At 37.6% G+C, this 22,747-nt stretch overlaps 3 protein-coding genes and 1 long non-coding RNA gene across 6 annotated transcripts in view; 2 read left to right on the forward strand and 2 right to left on the reverse strand.

The window, feature by feature from the left end:
• LOC310724284 (uncharacterized protein) overlaps positions 1-22,747 on the forward strand; it is a 699,798-nt gene that overhangs the window by 498,453 nt on the left and 178,598 nt on the right. The window lies entirely within an intron of this gene.
• The window catches only part of LOC310724379 (uncharacterized protein), a 134,002-nt gene that overhangs the window by 87,591 nt on the left and 23,664 nt on the right, over positions 1-22,747 (reverse strand). The window lies entirely within an intron of this gene.
• The window catches only part of LOC310724248 (uncharacterized protein), a 55,949-nt gene that overhangs the window by 4,584 nt on the left and 28,618 nt on the right, over positions 1-22,747 (forward strand). The window contains exons 3-4 of the mRNA XM_083538033.1: positions 21,373-22,244; positions 22,658-22,713. Coding sequence (XP_083394159.1) covers positions 21,373-22,244; positions 22,658-22,713 — 928 coding nt within the window. The remainder of the gene's footprint in view (positions 1-21,372; positions 22,245-22,657; positions 22,714-22,747) is intronic.
• On the reverse strand, positions 10,542-10,969 carry LOC310735165. The gene is made up of 2 exons (XR_014536236.1): positions 10,765-10,969; positions 10,542-10,599 (listed from the first exon to the last, which is right to left on the reverse strand). It is a non-coding gene; the product is annotated as an uncharacterized lncRNA (long non-coding RNA).

Genomic DNA, 22,747 nt, shown 5'->3' on the forward strand with positions numbered 1-22,747 from the left:
GATGTCCTTTATAAAAATCCACTGCAGGTCAAGACAGAGATTCAATATAGCACCTTGCTGCAAGAGTGTGTATTGTCTGCAGTCTACATATATAGCAATAACTGTTAATAACATGTTAATTACCTTGTAGTCTTCAGCAACAATGTTTTGTTCCTCAACTTCCAGTTATCCTATTTGTTGCATCAGTGCTTGCAAGTTGTTATAGTGCTTAGCCACATTGTCTCCAGTGCATGGACTACAAAACAGGACTGTGGCACTGAGGAGCACCTCATCCATCTGCTTCAGATTTTCTGAACATGCAAGTAGCCCAAATGTGTGCATTGCAAGTTTGTAATGTTTTGGCACTCTAAAATGACAGCAATAAAAACAGAAATTGGTTATGTTTCAAATGCTTTATACATTAATCTCAGTTAAAAAAAAAATAAATAAATAAAAATAAAAACCTACTGTTTTTTGCACAGACACTTTGCATTTTTCATTATGTGGCTTAAGCATCTATGAAGGATGGGAAGATCAAACTTTTCTGCCTGGTATTGTCCACTGATTATTTTAAAGTACTTCTTCAGGAGATCCTCCAGACTTAGTTGGCAGAATGTAAAAGAAATAGAATTCAGAAGCACAAGGGAGCCATCACAAATGATCATAATTGGCATTTTTGACTGCTTTTTTCCCATACATTCTCATCATGTCTGTTTGGAAAGCCTGCAAGAAGTACATGACAGATGCTGTTGTGTGGTCACAAGTAAGATAGGTTGCAATTGGAAGAGGAGATGCCCCCTTGGAAGGATTACGCACAACTAATTCATACACATAGTATGGTCGACTTGTGGAGCTTCCTTTCTGAATAATACTTACTGTTGCATCCAGATAGACAATGTCTTCTTTGCGCCTTCTGTAAAACACTGACAGTGTTTTCTTAGACCATAGCATTATTGCTTTTGGGTGCATCATGACCCTCTGTAGGACTTCATTGTCTGATCCTTTCTTTTCATCAATTAATATTTGTAGACTTAAAAGTTCGTTTGAATGAGGTCTTTTCAGTTGTCTTTCAGTGCATGCAATGGTTTTCAAAACCTCTTTTGTTGGTGCTTCATCCCTGCACCCAGACTGTACCACCATCTCTGGGATTTTTTGCATGGATTCCAAATATACATTTCTGGGCAGTTTGCTTTCCAGAGTTTGTGCAATAGATAAACGTGCATCTGCACGCACTGGTCTCCTTTTCAGTTCAGTGGTACTGTGATAAACATCTCCTCCTGTGAATAGCACTGCTGCCTTCAGGGTGACCTCATCGGTCACTTCCACACTAACATTAATTGGGCAATTTTTAAATCGGCAGTAGCCCGTACATTTGAATAAAGGTGTGTTTTTTTGTGACAGCAGGGTTTTCACACTGTGTCTTTTAATATGCTTCTTTTAAGATGCTTTCTTAGCTCTTGCCATTCTTTCTTGTCAATAAAAAAAGAACCATGGTTCTTGTGGCAAACTACATTTAAAGAATGTGTCCTTTTCCTCACTGCTTTCTGTAGACATGTAAGCTAATTCAGCCAAGTCAGGTTCCTTGTCATGATACTGTAACACAAAAACAATTCCAATTGTGATTTCTTATAAAAAAAAAAGTATATATGCATTATTATATCATTTGGCAATAAATGTTATTAATTTGATCAAATACATTTTATTTATTTATTTATTTATTTATTTACTTATTTAGTTAGTTAGTAAATGGTGAACCTGTGTATAGAACCTTCTGCTGTAGGTGATAATTTCACATTTCTCAGAGTGCACATTTTTGAGGCAAAGGTTTTAAATGACTTGAGTCCTTTTTTTTTTATCATATTCATTTTTTTCCATTTGCTTATTTGTGTAATTGTTATCTTGTATTTCATATCAGACTGCTATTTGTTTTGATGTTATAGAATATCTGAAATATTAAAGATAGACCTTACATTTAATATTATGCTAGTATATGCTATACTACTATATTTCTATGAATATACAGTCTGTATAGAAATGAATGACTTCTCAAACCTAAAATAAACACATTTTGTTGCTTTTAAGCTGGAATTGAAAACAGACACAGTTTTTGTTGTATCCAGCTGTATTCACTCAGTTCAACCTATTACATTGCAATGAAAGATACTGTATAAAACCAAAAACACCATTATAAATAAATAAATAAATAAATTACTGAGTTCTGACTGAAAAAAGTTAAATAGCATCGCCAACTTGTGTTTGGTTTTGTTGTTTTTTTCCTTTTTATTTAAATTACAAACTTACTAACTTTGCACATCTAAACTTTGCACATTTTGTCAATTTTCTTTGCAGAACTGCCCAAGTTCAGTTCAATTTTATGGTGACCGTTTGTTAACTGCAGTCTTCAAATCATTGTACAGATTTTCGATTAATGTTGAGGCCAAATAATAACAATTTAATCTTATCTGTTCATAAGACCTTTTTCCATGTGTCCTCAGAATCTTTACGGTGCATTTGACAAAGCTCATTTATGACTGCCTGATTTAGGTTACAAGACCTTTTGTACGAAGGGGTGATCCTTTTTCCAGCTCAGTGTTTCTTCTCTTTTTTTTTTTTTTTTTTTTGCAGTCATGTTGGTCTTCTATCTTTAATTTGGATGGTATAAGTTGCATTGAGTACAGCTTACTAAAACGTACAGCAAGTATAGTACAGCTTACTAAAAGAAAAACTGTGTCTGTCTTTATTTCAGACTGCAAAGCAACACAATGTGATTATTTTAAAGGGAAATTATTATTTTTATACCCAATTTTGTACTGAAGCAAAAACTAAGATATTTTTTAAATATATATTTTATTTGACTACCTTTAGCTTCTGAAGATTCAGGCTTTTTTTCAGAACAAGGACTGTTACCCTTTAAAACTGTTGTCAAATTCTCCCAAGAGCCCTGAAAGTAGACATTATCAACAACACAAAGTAAACCCTTAATAATAGCTAAACATGGAACATGCTAATTTTATCTTTTACTTCATAATATAGACAATTACCCTCTGATCAGGAAATGCTAATTTGCATTCAAGGTGTTGAATAAGTTTATCTTTTCAAAATAAGATATTTAAATATTTAATGTCTTTCTGCATAAGTGGAGGCCAATTACTGTCTCCCACATTTCTCCTATCCTAAATCATTCCAAATGTGTAAATAATACACATAACAGTGCAACACCATGCAATCCTAAACAGTTTCTATGTTATTTAATTTATTACTACTTAAAAAGTATACTCTATTGCATATTGAACAGCTAGTGCAGTTATAGTCATTCAAATGTTTTTCAATAAGAAGACTGGACCTAATTTGTGTGTCGTATAATACAAGGCACACTATTATTGTATAATATGCATTCTCTATCAATATCACTCTGGATAATTGTAGTGCATACTCTAACAATCATTTGAATTTTTCACCTTGCACACAATGTGGCACAGTTACCATAACAACAACTTATGACAGACAAATTACCAAGGAGGAACTGTTTTCTCCAGAAGCTCTTTCCTCATCTCACTTTTGAGCTGCTCTTGTTCCCTGATGTTTCCTGGCGAAAAGGTAAGAATAAACTTGTTAATTTCGAAATATGATCATGATTAAAGTTATTTGACATTAAAACTATATTTGTACAAACTTTATAGTACATTAGAAACTTTTAACTTTAGCATTAATTGCTTTTTTTTACAGAAGAGAAAAAACCTTCCAAAGATGTGCAGTGGCTTTGCGAATTTTTAGCCGATTCAACAGTGTATTGGCACTTCCAAATCTTTGCAGACGTCTCCCCATAAACCAGATTCATGATAAATACTGTTGTTATTAATATTGACACCAGGTATAGAAAATTTTAAAAAGCTTTGCAATATTTGGTCCAGGGTTATGGTAAGTGTCCTTGACTATAAAATGACATAGAACAATAGAAAAACAGGTTTTAGTTAAAAAAAGAAATATATATATATATATTCCCTTGTGTATATACTTGCCTTTTCAAAAAATGTTGAAGGTGCAGGTGTTGAAATAAACACACACAACCATACTGTACTGTCCTCAACATGTGTTAGTGCTTTGACAGTCAGATAAACTCCCTTCCCTCACACGACTCTGAAGAAAGAAGTTGATTTTCCCACAGGTTTAATGGTCTTGGGAATGGAGTGAAACTACAAATGAACAAATACATATATTTCAATAATACATGACGCTAAAGCACAATGTGGCTAATGCAATAGCCGGATGGAAAATTATGAATAATAATCTTAAACCATAACAATTAACATTCATATGCAAGTATAATGTACATCCATGTCAATTATACAAATACTTACAAGCGATGCTATAACAGAATAACAGAATTACAGCAACATCAAAACTTGCAACTAGGAGGAGCTCTAAACCAAATAAATTGAACAGGCTAATTAGTGCTATGGATAACATTAAAGAATTACAGACATTAATAATAAAATGTGTTATCAAATTGAACACAAAATAAAGAATTTGTAACAATAAACTTGTTCCAACACACTCCCCATCTGGCGTGGATAACACGTCACTACTCACAAGTTATTTAGATGGAACGAATTAAGTTTCTCAGGAGTAAAGAGAAGGATTGTCTTAGTAATAGGCCGTATGAATACCTTTGGGCCTTCCCTATTAAAGACCTTGACTTCCACCTTACGGACTTTGTTGTCCTTGCTTGGGAAGACTTGAGTAACAACTCCCATGGGCCATTTATTCCTTTTTTGTTGTTCATCCTTCAAGAGCACAATGCTTCCTAGTTCAAGGTCAAGCTTACTAGAAGTCCACTTTCTTTTTGGTTGCAAAAGAGGTAGGTACTGCTTTTTCCATTTATCCCAGAAAGTTTGTGCCAAGTGTTGTACCTGTCTCCACTGTCGATTATGAAGGTTTTTGACCCAATCTCCAGGTGGGGCAAGAGCAATTGTGACCTTCTAAATTAGAAGTGCATTAGGTGTAAGTATGAATGGGTCATCTGGGTCAGTTGACACTGGGACAAGAGGTGGAGCATTGATTATAGCAGCAACTTCTGCCATTAAAGTGGAGAGTGTCTCATGTGTTAAAGCTAAAGGTCCAAGCTGTTGAAACATTGCATCTAGTATCCTTCTCGCAAGTCCAATCATCCTCTCCCAGGATCCACCCATATGAGACGCATGAGGCGTGTTGAACTGCCAGATACAGCCTTGGTCCACAAGAAAATTTTCAACAGAGGTATTGTTGAGATTAGAGGAAATGTTCAGCTCCTTGCAAGCACCTACAAAATTTGTTCCTCTATCCGAACGAATGAGCTTTACAGGCCCTCGAATGGCAAGAAAGCGGCGCAAGGCATTAATGAAGCTAGATGTATCTAAAGATTCAATTAGCTCAATGTGCACAGCTCTCACACTCATGCAGGTAAATATTACTGCCCACCTTTTGCTCTGTATATGACCACCTCTAGTACGTCGTGCTGCCACACTCCATGGGCCGAAAACATCTAATCCCACATTCGTAAATGGAGGGTCAGTGGACACACGATCTGCTGGAAGGTCAGCCATTTTTTGAGTCTGAGGTTCTCTTCGTAGTCTTCGGCATGTAACACATTCATGAATGACACTGCAAACACGTCTCTTGCCACCAAATATCCAATAACCAGCAGCACGCACTGCAACCTCTGTGTAATGTCGTCCCTGGTGTCGCACTTTCTTATAATGATAATTAACTAAAAGTGTCGCAATGTGATGTTTCCCAGGGATGATAAGGGGCTTTTTTACGTCAAGCTCAATCTGTGCCTCTGCTAATCGTCCTCCTACTCTTAGCAGGCCGTCTGCATCTATGAACGGGTCTAAACCTCTAAGGAGACCTTTTTTGGAGAGCTTGTCCCCCATTTCCAAGTCCTTATACTCTTGAGCATATGTCTCCTGTTGGACTGCTTTGACTATAATTTTTTCAGCACATAAGAGTTCTTCAACTGTTGGAGCATTGGAACAGTAATGCCAGCCCTTGCAGCTTAACGTTTCTGCTGTAGACCCTTTATGGAACTGACGAGATATATGAAGCAGACGTGCAATGGCATGAGTGATAGACTTCCAAGTAGAAAATTTGGAGAAGCGTTGTGCTCCAAGACTCTTGTTCATCATTGTGGTCTTCAATGTGGAGACTTGTGGACGTACCTCTGCATCTAGAGAAGGATCCACAAGCTTATATGTGTTCTCTTCAGGTAGTGTCTTGGGGTTGTTTTTCAGAAACTTTGGTCCATATAGCCAATTGGTGTCTTGGAGATGAGCAGCAGTGACAGACCTTGTTGCAATGTCTGCTGGGTTCTCATCTTTGTGAAAATACTTCCATTAATTTGGATGTGAAGACTTGCGAATCCGGAGAACAGGGTTGCTGACATACACATAGAAGCGTCGGGTCTCATTATATATGTAGCCTAGCACTACTTTACTATCTGTAAAATAAGTTGTGTCATCCAAGGGTATGTAAATTTCGGAAGTAATGAACTCCGCCAGTTCCATTGCTAGAACCGCAGCACACAACTCAAGACGGGGAACTGTTTGCTCAGGGCTGAGTTTTGCCTTACCCATGATGTAGCAGACATGGTTGATTCCACATGAATCTGTCAATCAGAGGTAGGCCACTGCAGCTATTGCTTTTGTTGATGCATCAGAGAAGACAAATAACCCCTTTCGTGTAGCTGTAGAAGGTGATACGTTTGTGTAACATCTTGGAATCTGGAGCTTACTTAAATCCATAAGTGAAAGTCTCCACATGTCCCATTTTTCCAGCATTTCTTTGGGAAGAGGAGAGTCCCAGTCATCATTCTGGTTATTAAGCTCTCTCATGATGAATTTCCCTGGAGCAATAAAGCCAAGGGGGTCAAAGATGCTATTAATGGTCAGGACACCTCGACGAGTAAAGGGTTTTGCATCAGTAGCTATTTCAAAGTTAAAGGTGTCAGATATCAGACTCCAATTCAATCCTAGACTGCGCTGTGTAGGAAGTATATCAGAGCCAAGATCCAAATCTTTGAGATCACTGGCATGATCCTGAGTTGGGAAGGCCTTTAGAACCTTTTTGCTGTTTAAAGCTATCTTGTGAAGCCGTAGGTTGGAACCAGCTAAAGTCCTCTTTGTGTTTTTTAGCAAGTCCACTGCTGCCTTGACTGTAGGAAGAGACTTCAAGCCATCATCAACATAGTCACGGTTTACAAAGTTCTTGACCTCAGACTCACCACTTTTAACGGACTGCCTGAGACAATAGGTGGCCACAGCAGGAGATGGACTGTTGCCAAATACATGGACCCCCATGCGGTACTCAATGATGTCTTCAGATGGATCATTATTACGGAAACACAGGAACCTTAGGAAATTACGGTCTTCCTCTCTCACTAGGAAACAGTAGAACATTTGTTCAATGTCAGCTGTTATGGCCACAGCTTCCTTGCGAAATCGCATAAGAACCCCAAGAAGGGTATTGGCCAGGTCTGGCCCAGTTAAAAGAACATCATTTAGCGAGACATTCTCATGACGGGCACTGGAATCAAAGACAACTCTTATATTCCCAGGTTTTTTAGGGTGATATACTCCTAAAAAAAGGGGCAAATACCAGCACTCCTCTCCTTCTGAGAGAGGGGGAGCCTTTTCAGCATGGTTGTTACTAAAAACTTTACCCATAAAGGTAAAGAAGTGTTGTTTCTTTTCTGGGTTTCTTTCAAGATTTCGTCTCAAAGTTGACAACCGTTTCATGGCTTGACATCTGTTGTTAGGGAGTCTGCACCTTGAAGCTTTGAAGGGCAATGGCGCTACCCAGCTGTTGCTGTCATCTTTCTCTAATTCTTGTTCCATAATGTGAAGGAACGCCAGATCATCAATGGATGGGGCCACTTTGTTGTCATCACAGGTAACCTTAAACACTTCTTGGCCAAACTGAACACCTTTGTGATTGTAAATCAGTTGCTCCATAGAACACATTCCATTGCAATTTCTCCAATCATTACTGTTTCTCTCTTTCACATGAAAAACATTAGGGCAAGGATCAAAGATGGATGGATATTGTTCTTTAGTGTTGGTGAAAAATGTACTCACAGTAGTAGACTTGTGAATGCCATTCAGACAAACATTGCCAACTATCACCCATCCTAGGTCAAGCTTCTGTGCATAAGGAGCGTCGTGAGGACCATTTACCTGTCGGCGAACCTTATGAACTCTGATAATGTCACGACTAAGAAGAACCATGATAGGAGCATCTGGATCTATCTCTGGTATGAATGGAGCTATAGGCTTCAGGTGAGAGTGATAGAGCGCAGCACTGGGTGAGGGAATTTCTGCTCTATTTTCGGGAATGTTGTTACACTCTAGCAAATTTGGTAGGAATAGGAATACCTTTCCATCTACAGACTCGATTTGGTAGCCAGATGCTTTTCGACCGATGGTCTCTGTCACTCCAGAACAGGTTCTAAGGGTATACGAAGAAGCTGGTCCGTTTTCCTTGAAGGCATCAAAGAATTCAGAACGAGCTAACGACCTATTAGTCTGCTCGTCAAGGATCACGTAGACTTTCAGTGCTTTTCCAGGCTGGTCTTTAGGGTAAACTTTAACAAAGCTGATTTTTGAACATGAATTATTACTAAAGTCACTTTTGCAAACTTCAATCCAATGAGCTTCCACTTCTGTTGGTGGCTTGGAAACTTCCTCCCCACCATGCTGTGGTAAGGAGGATACTTCTTGAACCTTTGGAGCTGGGCCTGGATGTAGTGCAGAAATGGGTTTCTCACTTCCACACTCAGAACATTTAATCACAAATCTGCAGTTCCTGGCTGTATGTGTAGTGGCTAAACAACACTTGAAACAGATTCTTTCTCCTTTCAAAAATGCAAAACGTTCCTCCAAAGGCTTTTCACGGAAGGAACGACATTTCCTAAGTAAGTGAGGTCTTTTGTGAATAGGACAAAGTCTCTCAGCAGCCTCAGCTTTCCGTTCTTCTTTATCTGTGTCAAAATGAACAAGGGAAGATACACTTATTTTGTTAACTGATACTTCTCTTGATTTGCTTGGCTTCCAGATAGTCATGTCTGTCTTTTGAAATGAATCGGTTTGAATAGAAAGGTTGAACCCTGGGTCATTCCTTATTCTAGCTTGCTGACTAATAAAGTCAACCAAGACCTCGAAGGGCGGAAATGAAACACGATACTTCTCTTTGTAGCCAGATCCATGTGACAACCACCTCTCTTGTATATTAAATGGTAGCTTCTGAACTATGGGATTGATACCCCTAGCTGTGTCCAGATATGACAGGCCTGGAAGGTATCAATCAGCTTTGGCTGATTCTATTTCCATAAGAAGATCCCTCAATTCGTGAAGCTTTAAGTATTCTTTGTTTGAAATTCTTGGAAACTTCTCAATACGCTTGAAAAGTGCTCTTTTGATAACCTCTGGAGCACCATAACACTCTTCCAGTCTAGTCCATATCATGTCAAGCCCCTTTAATGGCTGATTAATGTGTACGGAGCTCATGCGTTTAGCTTGCTCAGCTGATTCTTTTCCCAACCATTTGACTAACAAGTCCATTTCTTCACTAGGTGTCAAGTTCAAACCACTTACAGCATTTTGAAAGGAACGCTGCCAAGCTCTGAAGCTTTCTGGTTGGTCATTGAACTGTATTAAACCAGTTTTCACGAGTTCACGGCGAGCAAAATATCTGACAAAGTCGGAAATGTCTGTCTTGGTTTGTTGGGAAGGTTGAAGTGTCGGACTTGCCATTGGGAAAGGTGATGTGCTGCTTTGGGCGAAACGTGTGTGCTTTCTGTGCTGTTTATCACCTTGAGTGTTACTAGAAGAATGATCCATGGCTGGTGAGAATTGTGGTGGTTGAGCAGAATCTTTCTTTGGTTGCATGTGATAAAATTCAGCATCGTCTGAGCGACTCTCTGCCTTGAAACGTGTAGCATGAACAGAATTTCTGACAAATAACTCTGTGTGAGGCTGTGTGGTTTCATCTGGAGGGAGTGTTTCTGCTTTTGATGCTGATTCTGTGACTGCATGTAGATTCATTTGTTCAACGTATTTACATGTCCGCTGCATAACATCAACAGGAGATGTTTCCAGTGGAGGATCTTGTTTACTATAGACGCTGGTGTCGACAGCTGCTTCTAAAGCTTCTGCTTCGGCCACGGCCACGGCTGCAGCAGTTTCTCTCTCGAACACCATTTTATCCATTTTTGCTTCCAATTTGGCTTTTTCCGCTTTTCTTCTTTTCTCCTCATCTGCATATATTAAACGTGCCTTGGCTGCTTCAGCTTTTGCTTTGGCTATTGCAGCTGCAGCATTTGTGGAAGAGCTACCTGATCGTGGATATGACAAATATGATCTGGTTTTAAGTGAGGGCGTGGATTCCATTGTGCACTCAATACTCGTTCAATTTACTTGAATCTTCTCAAACTGTTGTTGTAACTTTTCCTGCAGCTGCTTTTTCACTGTACTGTCCTCAACATGTGTTAGTGCTTTGACAGTCAGATAAACTCCCTTCCCTCACACGACTCTGAAGACAAGAAGTTGATTTGCCCACAGGTTTAATGGTCTTGGGAATGGAGTGAAACTACAAATGAACAAATACATATATTTTAATAATACATGAGGCTAAAGCACAATGTGGCTAATGCAATAGCCGGATGGAAAATTATGAATAATAATCTTAAACCATAACAATTAACATTCATATGCAAGTATAATGTACATCCATGTCAATTATACAAATACTTACAAGCGATGCTGTCGCAGGGTTAAAGATCACAAAGATATATGGCGATTAAAGAGAGCCATCATTAACGATGCCCGCATGAAGCACTTACTACTTCCTGATTCACGTGAATACCGGAAATAACAGAATTACAGCGACATCAAAACTTGCCACTAGGATGAGCTCTAAACCAAATAAATTGAACAGGCTAATTAGTGCTATGGATAACATTTAAAGAATTACAGACATTAATAATAAAATGTGTTATCAAATTGAACACAAAATAAAGAATTTGTAACAATAAACTTGTTCCAACACACATACACACCCACGTTTAAACAAACCCTAGTTTCTGAACATTTATAAATACAAACTTATTTTCACTAAAATACAAAATAATATAATAATAATAATAATAATGATTTATTATTATTATTATTAATATTAACCCCGACATTCACTGCAGAAAATGGATCATGCATTTTGCCTCTCTTGTTTGAAAACTCTAAACAAAGCAAGTTTCCGGCGCCTCTACACGCCCTAGCTTACCTACGCTAAACTACCCAAAAAAACATTAGCTAGGAGTGTGCGCTGTTTGTGTCTCTATACATAACAGCGTCTACGTGTTGCAAGATGTAAGTCACGTGACATACTACCTGCCCAACACTTCTGGGGAAAATGCAAAGGTTGTTATCAGAATATAAATACTCATGAAACAGGCAAGATAACAACAGACCGCTTCAACAAGGTGCAAAACAAAAGGTGCTCTCCTGAACATTCCTGCAGTCCTCTTTTTAAACCCCAGCAGCAAACCGGATTGGCCACAAGAGCAGTCACGTGACAAACGATGATTACTTCCCCAGCCGATAGCAGTCCAAACGGGGAGGAACCTTAAGAGAATGACAGGAAGGAGAACCAATAGAGAGAGAAAAAAAAAAAAAAAACACACAAACGGACATCTACTGGGACGTAACAGCTATTTTATAACTGGGCCACTAAATGACCCTAATCAGCGTTCAAGCCAAATAAATAAACTGAATCAAAAATGTTAAAGCTCAGTCCTTTTTGAATGCAGGTATGCATTTATACATCTAAAATTTATTTTTGGCAAAACTTTGTCGACATTTTAAGCAGTTACATTTGTTTTGCTTTGCTTTGTATTTATTTTTAATTATTCAAGTCACTGTAGCTTCTCAATTTGCATTTTCCTTGACACTTTAAAAAAAGGTCAAACAATGAAAGTTGACTATGGTTTTTATAGGGTTTTTACACAGTGTTCATAAGCTGTGGCAAAATGCTTGCGGGAGCGGGCGGGAGTGGGTCACTGCTCGAATAAGAGTCAAGTCTTATGGGGGTGCCCAGTTGTTGTGTATTCCACTTACTTTTTTACTAAAATAATCTTTGGTACTCCTCTAAGTCTATTTTTTAACTTGCCATGGGGGGGTCCCTGATACGTTATGGGGGTCCCAGATCCCCCCCAGCCCCCCTCAATTCAAGCACTGGTAACAGTCCCGCACAGGGCTCTACATAAAGGTGATTATATATATTACCAGCAACCACGCAAATAGTTAGATAAATCGCAATTTAAAAATTTTATATATATATATATATATGTGTGTGTGTATGTGTATGTATATATATATATATATATATATATATATATATATATATATATATATATATGTTGTAATAGCGTATTTTTCTTAATTAAATAGCAAAATACCTGATCTGGGACCCCCATAACGTATCAGGGACCCCCTGATATATATATATATGTATGTATGTGTGTGCGTGTATATATATATATATATATATATATATATATATATATGTTGTAATAGCGTATTTTTCTTAATTAAATAGCAAAATACCTGATCTGGGACCCCCATAACGTATCAGGGACCCCCTGATATATATATATATGTATGTATGTGTGTGCGTGTATATATATATATATATATATATATATATGTTGTAATAGCGTATTTTTCTTAATTAAATAGCAAAATACCTTGGTAAAAATCAACTCATACCTGTGCCTAAGATTACTCATCCTTTATCCTGAATGTTGTCAACCTTTCCATGCAAAGAAATGCTAATCGATGCTTTAATGGCTCCACATCGTCACAAAAAAAGATTTACAGCATGTGAAAGCCTATCACTGTCTTAGAATAGTGACTAACTGCCCAATGAAAGCGAACTTTTGTCAACTGTGGTTGACTCGATGGTTCCATAAAATACATATGAAGTAAAAGTAACTTAAAAAAACAATACATAAACAAAAACAGGCTAGAAAAGTACAGAAAAGAAATGACTGCACTCCACTTATAGACAAACACAGCAGAATTAATTATACTGTGTATGTGTGTGTGTATGTATATATATATATATATATATATATATATATATATATATATATATATATATATATATATATACACATTATATATATATATATATATATATATATATATATATATATATATATATATATATATATATATATATATATATATATAAAATCTAAATAAGAAATAGCTTTATTGCCAAGCACGATTGCAATTACAATTAATTTGTGTTGGTGACAGTAGCTTCCAGTTGCTCATTAAAAAATAAAGGTATGTGAAATAAAAAAATTAATAAAAATAGTTAATGCACATTTTTGTAAAGATAAGTAAATAAATAAATTGTATTACTGCTCAGAAAAGTACAGATAAAAGTAATATTAGACATTATTTATTTTATTGAACAATGGGGAAAGCATCTAATGGTTCATGAGATTAACAGAGGTAAATATAATGTACATTTCAAACAAGTGGTAAAAAAGCTAGTAAAATTAAAGAAAAGAGGACAAAAAGAAGTCTGGAAAGTTATATTTGATGACATCTAGAAGAAAATATTGACATGGTTAAACTTATTAATGGTTTGCAGCCTGTTAAATACCGAAATTCGGAACACATAACTTATCTTGTTTGTTAAAAAATACATATAATTTCATAAATAGTAATATAATAATGTTACTATAATAACATTATTATAATAATGTTATTATAATAATAATTATTAATATTATTATAGTAATGTTATTATTATAATAATAATAAATATTAATAATAATTATTATTATTGTATGTCCTAATAATAATAATAATAATAATAACATATAAAATTATTATTGTTTCGGTGTGAGTAGTATAAACATATTTTTGGACAGGGTAAAAAAAACCTTGTTACGTTTTTTCGTTCAATTTTTTTCGATTTATTTATATATTTTGTCCAGAAAGCTTGTAATCTATTACAGTCCTCATGCTTCTGCAGAACTCATTTGTGACATTCTGCCACAGACTCTATTGCAGCTTAGTCCTATAGTAGTTTAATGATAATTAAAATGCATTTTATTAGGCACCTTTCAAGACTCAATGACACCTTACAAGCACAGGATTGATTGATTGATTGATTGAAAAATTGAATGCAATACAACCAACAATTTGTGATATTGATTATGATAAACAGACATTAGATAAACATAGAAATATGTAATTGCCAAACAATAAAACAAAAGCCTAATATAATAGGATAATTTTAGGTGTGTGAATCAGTGTGCAGAAGAGAGTCAATAAATGTCCACAGGTGCTGAAGTCAAAGTAGATACTGTTGTGCAGTCTGGCGGATTCTTGATTGAGTTTGCTTAATCTTTAAAATGCCCAAGTTGTAATCTGGGGAAAAAAAAGGCAAATAAAAAAATATATATACACTTATTTTCTGCATTTGAAAAAAGAGTACAGTAGAAAATCTTGAAAATCAATACACTAATTGATAGGGTAAATCTGAATGAGAAACATTTTAAAGATTGAGCAAACCTATAAATAAAAATTGTTTTATGATTGTTTGAATATGGACAGTGATTGAAAATGCAGTGATGCTTGGAGTGAATTTGCTTTTACTTTTCTCCAAAACTCCACAGTAAAATGAGTTGAACTTTAAAGGAATAATAGACAGGGAGACCCTCAATAAGAATTATTAAAAAGATTGAGCAAAGCTATAAAGAAAAATGTTTTATGAGTGTATGAATATGTGACATGATTGAAAATGCACCTGAGGTTTTGAGTGCTTTTGCCTTTACTTTTCTCAAAAACTCCACAGTAAAATAAGTTAATATTTAAGAGAATAATAGACAGGGACACTGTGAATAAGAATAATTTGAAAGATTGAGCAAACCTATAAAAAAAACTGTTTTATGAGGGTTTGAATGTGGAACATGATTGAAAATGCACCTGAGGTTTTGAGTGATTTTGCCTTTAGTTATCTTAAAAACTCCACAGTAAAATGAGTCGAAATTAAACTGAATGATAGACAGGGACACCCTTAATAAGAATAATTTGAAAGATTGAGCAAACCTATAAAGAAAACTGTTTTATGAGGGTTTGAATGTGGAATATGATTGAAAATGCAGTGATGCTTGGACTTAATTTGCCTCTACCTTTCTTAAAAACTCCACTATAAAATGAGTTGAAAATTAACAGAGTCATAGACACGGACACTGTAAATAAGAATAATTTGAAAGATTGAGCAAACCTATAAAGAAAAAGGTTTAATGAATGTTTGAATGTGGAACATGATAAAAATGCACTGACTTTTTTTTTATAACGGAAACGCCTTTCTGAAGCGTCTTTACATGTATTTTGACCGCTCCCAGCACCCATACCGTAAGTGCACGATTAGACGCGCAACACTAAACAAAGTGCGGCTGCTTAACCGTGTATTTCCAAGATGCGGCTGCTGAACCGCAGTGTAATGTTGAACCTTTTCATATGGAAACAAACTTTAGTTTTGCTTAAACATTGAATCTGAAACAAAGTTTAATATTATAAACAAATGAGAAAATAATTTGAAATAAAACACACATCAGTGGTATTAGTTTATTATTACATCTCTCTCTCTCTCTCTCTCTCTCTCTCTCTCTCTCTCTCTCTCTCTCTCTCTCTCTCGACTTTCTAATTCCATTTTAATGTAAACCTTTTACAGGGCAACAACACAACCAAAAAATAATAATTTCCTTCAGTTAAAAAAAGCTTGGGCACGGAGTTGGAGCAGTGTGTCGGGAAGGAAACATGGAAACTGTGCAGCACACACAGAGTCGTACTTTGATTTGAGCGTGTCTCTACACTGGAGTTCAATCAGCTCCATTTGGAGGTTGGTTGGTGCGCTTTCCAAGTCAACCATAAAACGGATTACTGAGCAGTTAAAATCCGCATTTCTGGGCTTCAAAGTCGGTAAATCACCGGGTAAATTCAGCGCTGAGTTTTTCAGCGGTCTCGACTGAGGCGCTAACGCACTAACGAAGCATTCTGGGATTTGTAGTATTAGCGGTGTATGCGCTATATACTGGCGGGCCAGCTCTAATACACATTTGATATGATCTCGCGGACCAAATATAATTACACCGCGGGCCAGATTTGACACCCATGCTTTAATCAATTGTCCTATTTGATCTGTTCTTGGGCTTTTTACTCAGTTGATAAAGTAAACAATGTTTGATACCAACAGCTTTTACACATGCAACCAGTTAACAGATCAAATATTCACATGCGTATCCCAGTGATCTCCCAGAGGAAGTTTAGTTTTAAAGTAAAGTATTAAGTGGCGGACTGCAAGTGTGTTTAGTTTCTGCCTCGCACTTTAAGATCATTTATTAGTATTACTTTTGAAAATTAGAACCATGTTTCCACTGTGTTGAGTACTAGCGTAGCCTGTAATCTCAGTGTTGATGAACCCAAAGAGAACAGGTGGTCTTAGCCTAAAAGGCATCTATTATCAAAATAGGCCAACACAACTACATCTGCTCGAATACACCCCGTTTAACAGCATAAGCCTGTATGTCAACATAAGCAGTGCTTACATGTGATTATAACAGGAGACAACATACAGCGGGTAAAATAAGTATTGAAAACGTCACCATTTTTCTCAGTAAATATATTTCATAAGGTGCTATTGATATTGTTAGATTTGTATTATTTCCCATGTGATCAACGATGCCCGTGGTGTCTTTTCTGATCATGGAAGAATCACAGCACACAGAATGGCGCAAACGTTCTTCTTCAGATTATTGCAGATAACAGACACAAGTATATACACACTGGAATAACCCTGAGCTAAAGCTGTTCTTGATTTGGTAAGAAGACAAAGTAACTGGAGATGTGTGAGTCCAGATAAAGACTTCCATAAAGATAACATAGGAATGTGTTTAGAGAACCAGTGTGAGAACCATCTTAACACTAACAGACATGAAATTCAGACATACAAAGATATCAAACCATTCAGAACATTCAGAAATTTAGAAATCCTTCTGTAACTAATGCAATCAGTATGTTTGTAAGGATGCGAAGGTCTTGAGAGAGCTCTTCGCTTTTACCCATCATGAGATATTTCTTGTGTGACACCTTGGTAATGGGACACCTTTCTACAGGCCATCAGTTGGGACTGAAGCAGCTGATATTAATTTACAATGACAATAGGCAGGATTGCTTTCTAATTACTGATTGATATCTACTGCTGTCTTGGCTTTTCATTCCTTTTTGCACCTCCCTGTCTTCATGTGTTCAATACTTTTTCTTGTGTGTGTTGTTTCACGACATTACACAAATTCATTAATAGACATGTATGGTTTGATTCCTTTGTATGTGTGGATTGCATGGGTTGTTACCAACATCTGATAAAGATTTCATGTCTCTAGCACCTTTAGAAATATATTTACTGAGAAAAATGTTGACATGTTCAATACTTATTTTACCCGCTGTATGTATGTGTGTGTGTGTGTGTGTGTGTGTGTGTGTGTGTGTGTACACTGGCATGTAGGGGAGATAGATGTTGGAGAATGGAGTGCAGCTGGTGATGGAGAAATAGGTGAATTAACGTTAGCACTAGTAGAGCTGTTCAGCTCCTTGCTACTTGAGATTAATGGCTTCTGATCATGAATTCTCCTCCTGTCCATTGAAATGTCCGGCCATCAGTATGCATGCAGTATGAATGCAGTCTGTATGAATAACAATAGTCTGAATTTCTGTACATTAATATTAATGCAGTCTGTATGAATAGCCAAACATGTATAACAATAGTCTAGTGGCCCCCGGGAGTCTAGCAGGGGGAGGGAGAAAAGGACCTGCGTTAAAAACGATGTACAGTAAAACCCAGAGTGACTTATTTCCTTCTTCTTCTTCATTCAGCTTCTTCCATTAGGGGTCTACATCTGCCTCTTTCCATCCTCAGCATTCTCTTACCAATATACCCCACACACTCCTTCTCCATTCCTCAGGCATCTTCTCACCATCCAAAATCCTGTTAAACAATCTGGTTAAAAACTCCACTGTATCTCTCCTAAACATCTCCATGCTTCTACCGGTATGTCATCTGGTCCAACCAACTTTCCAATCTTCATCCTCTTAATCACTGCTCTCACTTCCTCCTTACTAATCCTATCTACATCCTGCTTCACGAACTCCACACCATCCAACCTTCTCTCTCTCTCACTTTCCTCGTTTATCACTTCTGTTTCTCCAACCTCCTCCTCCTTCTGCTCTCCTGCACTTCCTCATTCCACCACCACATCTCTGTCTTCCTTTCTATTTCCAGATGTCACATCAAGTACCTTTCTAGCTGTCTCCCTTATCACTTCTGCAGTAGTTCCACAATCATCCAGCACCTCTTCACCACCACCGAGCCCCTGTCTGACCTCTTTCCTGAACCTCACACTACAGTCTTCCTCCTTCAGTTTCCACCATCTTATTCTTCTTTCAGTCCTCAATCTACTCCTCTTCTTCTTCATCTCCAAAACCATCCTACAGATCACCATCCGATGCTGTCTAGCTACACTGTTCCCTGGCAACACAACTTCTTCTTCGTCTTCTCCTTCTTTCGGCTTCTCCCATTAGGGGTCGCCACAGCGGATCATCCTTCTCCATACCCCCCTGTCCTCTACAACTGCCTCTTTCACACCAACTACCTGCATGTCTTTCTTCACCACTTCCATAATCCTTCTCCTTGGCCTTCCTCTTTTTCTCCTTTCCGGCTCCGTCCTTAGCATTCTCCTACCGATATACCCCATGTCCCTCCTCTGCACATGTGAAAACCATCTCAATCTTGCCTCCCTCACTTTGTCTCCAAAACGTGCTACATACTCGCTGTCCCTGGCAACACCTTACAGTTGCAAATCTCCTTCAGGTTGCATCTCCTACATAGAACACAGTCCACTTGTGTGCACCTTCCTCCACTCTTATACGTCACTTTATGATCCTCCTTCTTCTTAAAATACGTGTTCACCACTGCCATTTTCCTCTTTTTAGCAAAAATCTACCACCATCTGCCCTTCCACATTCCTCTCCTTAATTCCATACCTACCATCACCTCCTCATCACCTCTGTTCCCTTCACCTACATGCCCTTTAAAGTCTGCCCCAATCACCAATCTTTCATTCCTAGGTTCACCATCTACCACTTCATCTAACTCACTCCAGAGTTTTTTCTTCTCCTTCATCTTAAGCCCACCTGTGGAGCATAACCACTGATAATATTTATCATCTCCCCTTCAACTTCCAGCTTCACCTTAATCACCCTATCAGAAACTCTCTTCACCTCCACTACACTCGTACTGTACTCTTCCTTCAGAATCACCCCTACACCATTTCTCTTTCCATCCACACCATGTTAGAACAGTTTAACCTCTTAGTCTTCTTAGGCTTCTAGGCTTCGCTTGAGCGCAACTAATAGCCCATTGTTCTCAGGTGTTGATATTCAGAATTAATAGATTAAATAAATAGGGAGAAGAGTAACCATGACTAACTATACATCATTCTAAAGCTTTAAGTCTCAAGCAGCGATTTCAGATCACTGTTTTTCAATGGAAAACGTGTAACGAATGTGTGTAAGCAGTACACAACAACAACATGCATAAAAAAAAAACCGCATTACTTACATTATTATTGTAATAACGAGTCACAAACACATCCACTGCTTCTAATCCCGTTTTATTAGGAAAGATAAGGGTCCAGTGAACAACATTTCTGCTCCAAACAAACAATAGTGTTGTAATTTAGATGTTTATTCCTTTGTTTACGTCACAGAATTTCGGCTGGTGTTTGTGTTTATATATTTCTGAATAAATTTCACATAAAAAACGACATCTTGGTTGTAAAAAAAACAAATATGCCTGGTAGAATATAGTGTTACAAAACGGTTGAGACCACAAAAAAAAAAAAAGGAAAAAAGGCTTGGGTGGAGTGTCTACTCTCTCTGCAAGTGTTGTCATGTTTTTTTTATGCGCCACCTCTCATTTCAAACCTTTTCTTTCCAGCCAGTAGCATTATGGAAACAAAATGATTGATGGAAAATGTAGCGAATAAGTGCAGGATTCTAAAGATATATGGGAGGATTTTATTCTCCACGTATATGAGTCTTAGTTTTATTACAATTTACAAACTCTAACTGCCGGAAGTAGCACGTGCCTAGTGACCAACCAGGAAGTGATGCAGCTCTCAGGTCAACACAAACAGCTGTTTATAGCTCGTGCTAACTGGACTTTGTTTACAAAAAAAACAAAGAAAACAATTGAAAAAAATGGACAATCAAAAAAGTTGTTTTATCTGAGATTTGCAAAAAAGCAGCGATGTGGAAAATATTTTTGGGGCGGAGTAACAAAAGAGACTTGGAGATCTGCATGGAGATGCGATTTTACATCTGTAAGTTACAATATATCTCCCTTTATAGTTTTATACGATTTTATTAGTTTTATTGCCTGTTTGTTTTTATTAGAGAAATGCTTAAAAAGTAAGTTTGTGTGTGTGTGTGTGTGTGTGTGTGTGTGTGTGTGTGTGTGTGTGTGTGTGTATTGTTGAGATTGTAATGGCCAGACATCAATATGAATGGTCATGACTGTAAAACAAGAGCTTGTCTGGCTACCTGGCCATCAATATGAATGCCAAATCAACATCAATAGCCCCAAACATGTAGAACAAAAGATTTTATTGGTCAGCAGTTCATTAATATGCAGACTGTATGAATAGAGTATGAATGATCACCTGAGTTTAGCAGGTGTCTCTCAAACAGGGGGAGGGAGAAAAGGATCAGACATAATCTCAGATAAATGTTTGTAGGAATCTCATTTGTTATGAAAATCTTGATAAAATTTGAAATATAAACTCATGACACATGTGGCTTTCAACCCAGTGCTGTTCTGGATTGCTCCAGGATTGATTTCATGTATTTATATATAAAATAATGTTCAATGCAGGAAATGTATATTCATTGGACTTCATCATCTATAACTTAATATCTTTTTGAGCAATATTAACTGTAAATAATGGACAGAAAAGCTCAAAGTGTCTTCTTTTTAAAGATATTTAAATTGTGTATGTAGCCCACTTTTATCAGGAACTGTTAACATTTAAAGTTAGGTAGCACATTTTTAGCTGTGAGTCCCAAAATCTGTGTCGAGGCCTAACAGGTTTAAGGTTTTCTAAAAGGCCTCAAATTTATCTTGTTTCAAAGCATATCGGATTACTATAGGAGACATTTCTGATAACATGCAAGACCACATCTAAAATTATTACAGTATATTGAATCATTTTATATTGTTTTCCAGATGCACCACTGCTCAGATTGTGGGAAGAGTTTTACTAAAATTGCTGTTCTGAAAAGACACCAGCGTATCCACACAGGAGAGAAGCCGTACCACTGTGAACAGTGTGGGAAGAGTTTTACTCACCCGAGTAGTCTCAAATCACACCAGCGTATCCACACAGGAGAGAAGCCGTATCACTGTGAACAGTGTGGAAAGAGTTTTACTCAACAGGAGAGTCTCAAATCACACCAGCGTATCCACACAGGACTGAATCCGTATTACTGTGAACAGTGTGGGAAGAGTTTTACTCAGCAGGGTCATCTCAAATCACACCAGCGTATCCACACAGGGGAGAAGCCGTATCACTGTGAACAGTGTGGAAAGAGTTTTACTGACTCGAGTAGTCTCAAATCACACCAGCGTATCCACACAGGAGAGAAGCCGTATCACTGTGAACAGTGTAGGAAGAGTTTTACTCATCAGAGTAATCTCAGATCACACCAGCGTGTCCACACAGGAGTGAAGCCATATTACTGTGAACAGTGTGGGAAGAGTTTTACTGACTCGAGTACTCTCAAATCACACCAGCGTATCCACACAGGAGAGAAGCCGTATCATTGTGAACAGTGTGGAAAGAGTTTTACTGACTCGAGTAGTTTCAAATCACACCAGCGTATCCACACAGGAGAGAAGCCGTATCACTGTGAACAGTGTGGGAAGAGTTTTACTCAACAGGGTCATCTCAAATCACACCAGCGTGTCCACACAGGAGTGAAGCCGTATTACTGTGAACAGTGTGGAAAGAGTTTTACTGACTCGAGTAGTCTCAAATCACACCAGCGTATCCACACAGGAGAGAAGCCGTATCACTGTGAACAGTGTGGGAAGAGTTTTACTCATCAGAGTTATCTCAAATCACACCAGCGTATCCACACAGGAGTGAAGCCGTATTACTGTGAACAGTGTGGGAAGAGTTTTAATCGTCAGAGTACTCTCAAATCACACCAGCGTATCCACACAGGAGAGAAGCCGTATTACTGTGATCAGTGTGGGAAGAGTTTTAATCGTCAGAGTACTCTCAAATCACACCAGCGTATCCACACAGGAGAGAAGCCGTATTACTGTGATCAGTGTGGGAAGAGTTTTAATCGTCAGAGTAATCTCAAAAGACACCAGCGTATCCACACAGGAGAGAAGCCGTAACAGTGTGGGAAGAGTTTTACTCAGCAGGGTAGTCTCAGAATACACCAGCGTATCCACACAGGAGTGAAGTCATATCCCTGTGAACAGTGTGGGAAGACTTTTAGTGCTCGGAGTGTCCTCCTCAGCCACCAGCAGAGTCATACAGGACAGAAGCTGTATCTCTGTGGACTGTGTGGACGAAGCTATGTTTATT

The sequence above is a fragment of the Silurus aristotelis genome (assembly GCF_946808225.1).
Source record: "Silurus aristotelis genome assembly, chromosome: 1".
Taxonomy (NCBI): domain Eukaryota; kingdom Metazoa; phylum Chordata; class Actinopteri; order Siluriformes; family Siluridae; genus Silurus; species Silurus aristotelis.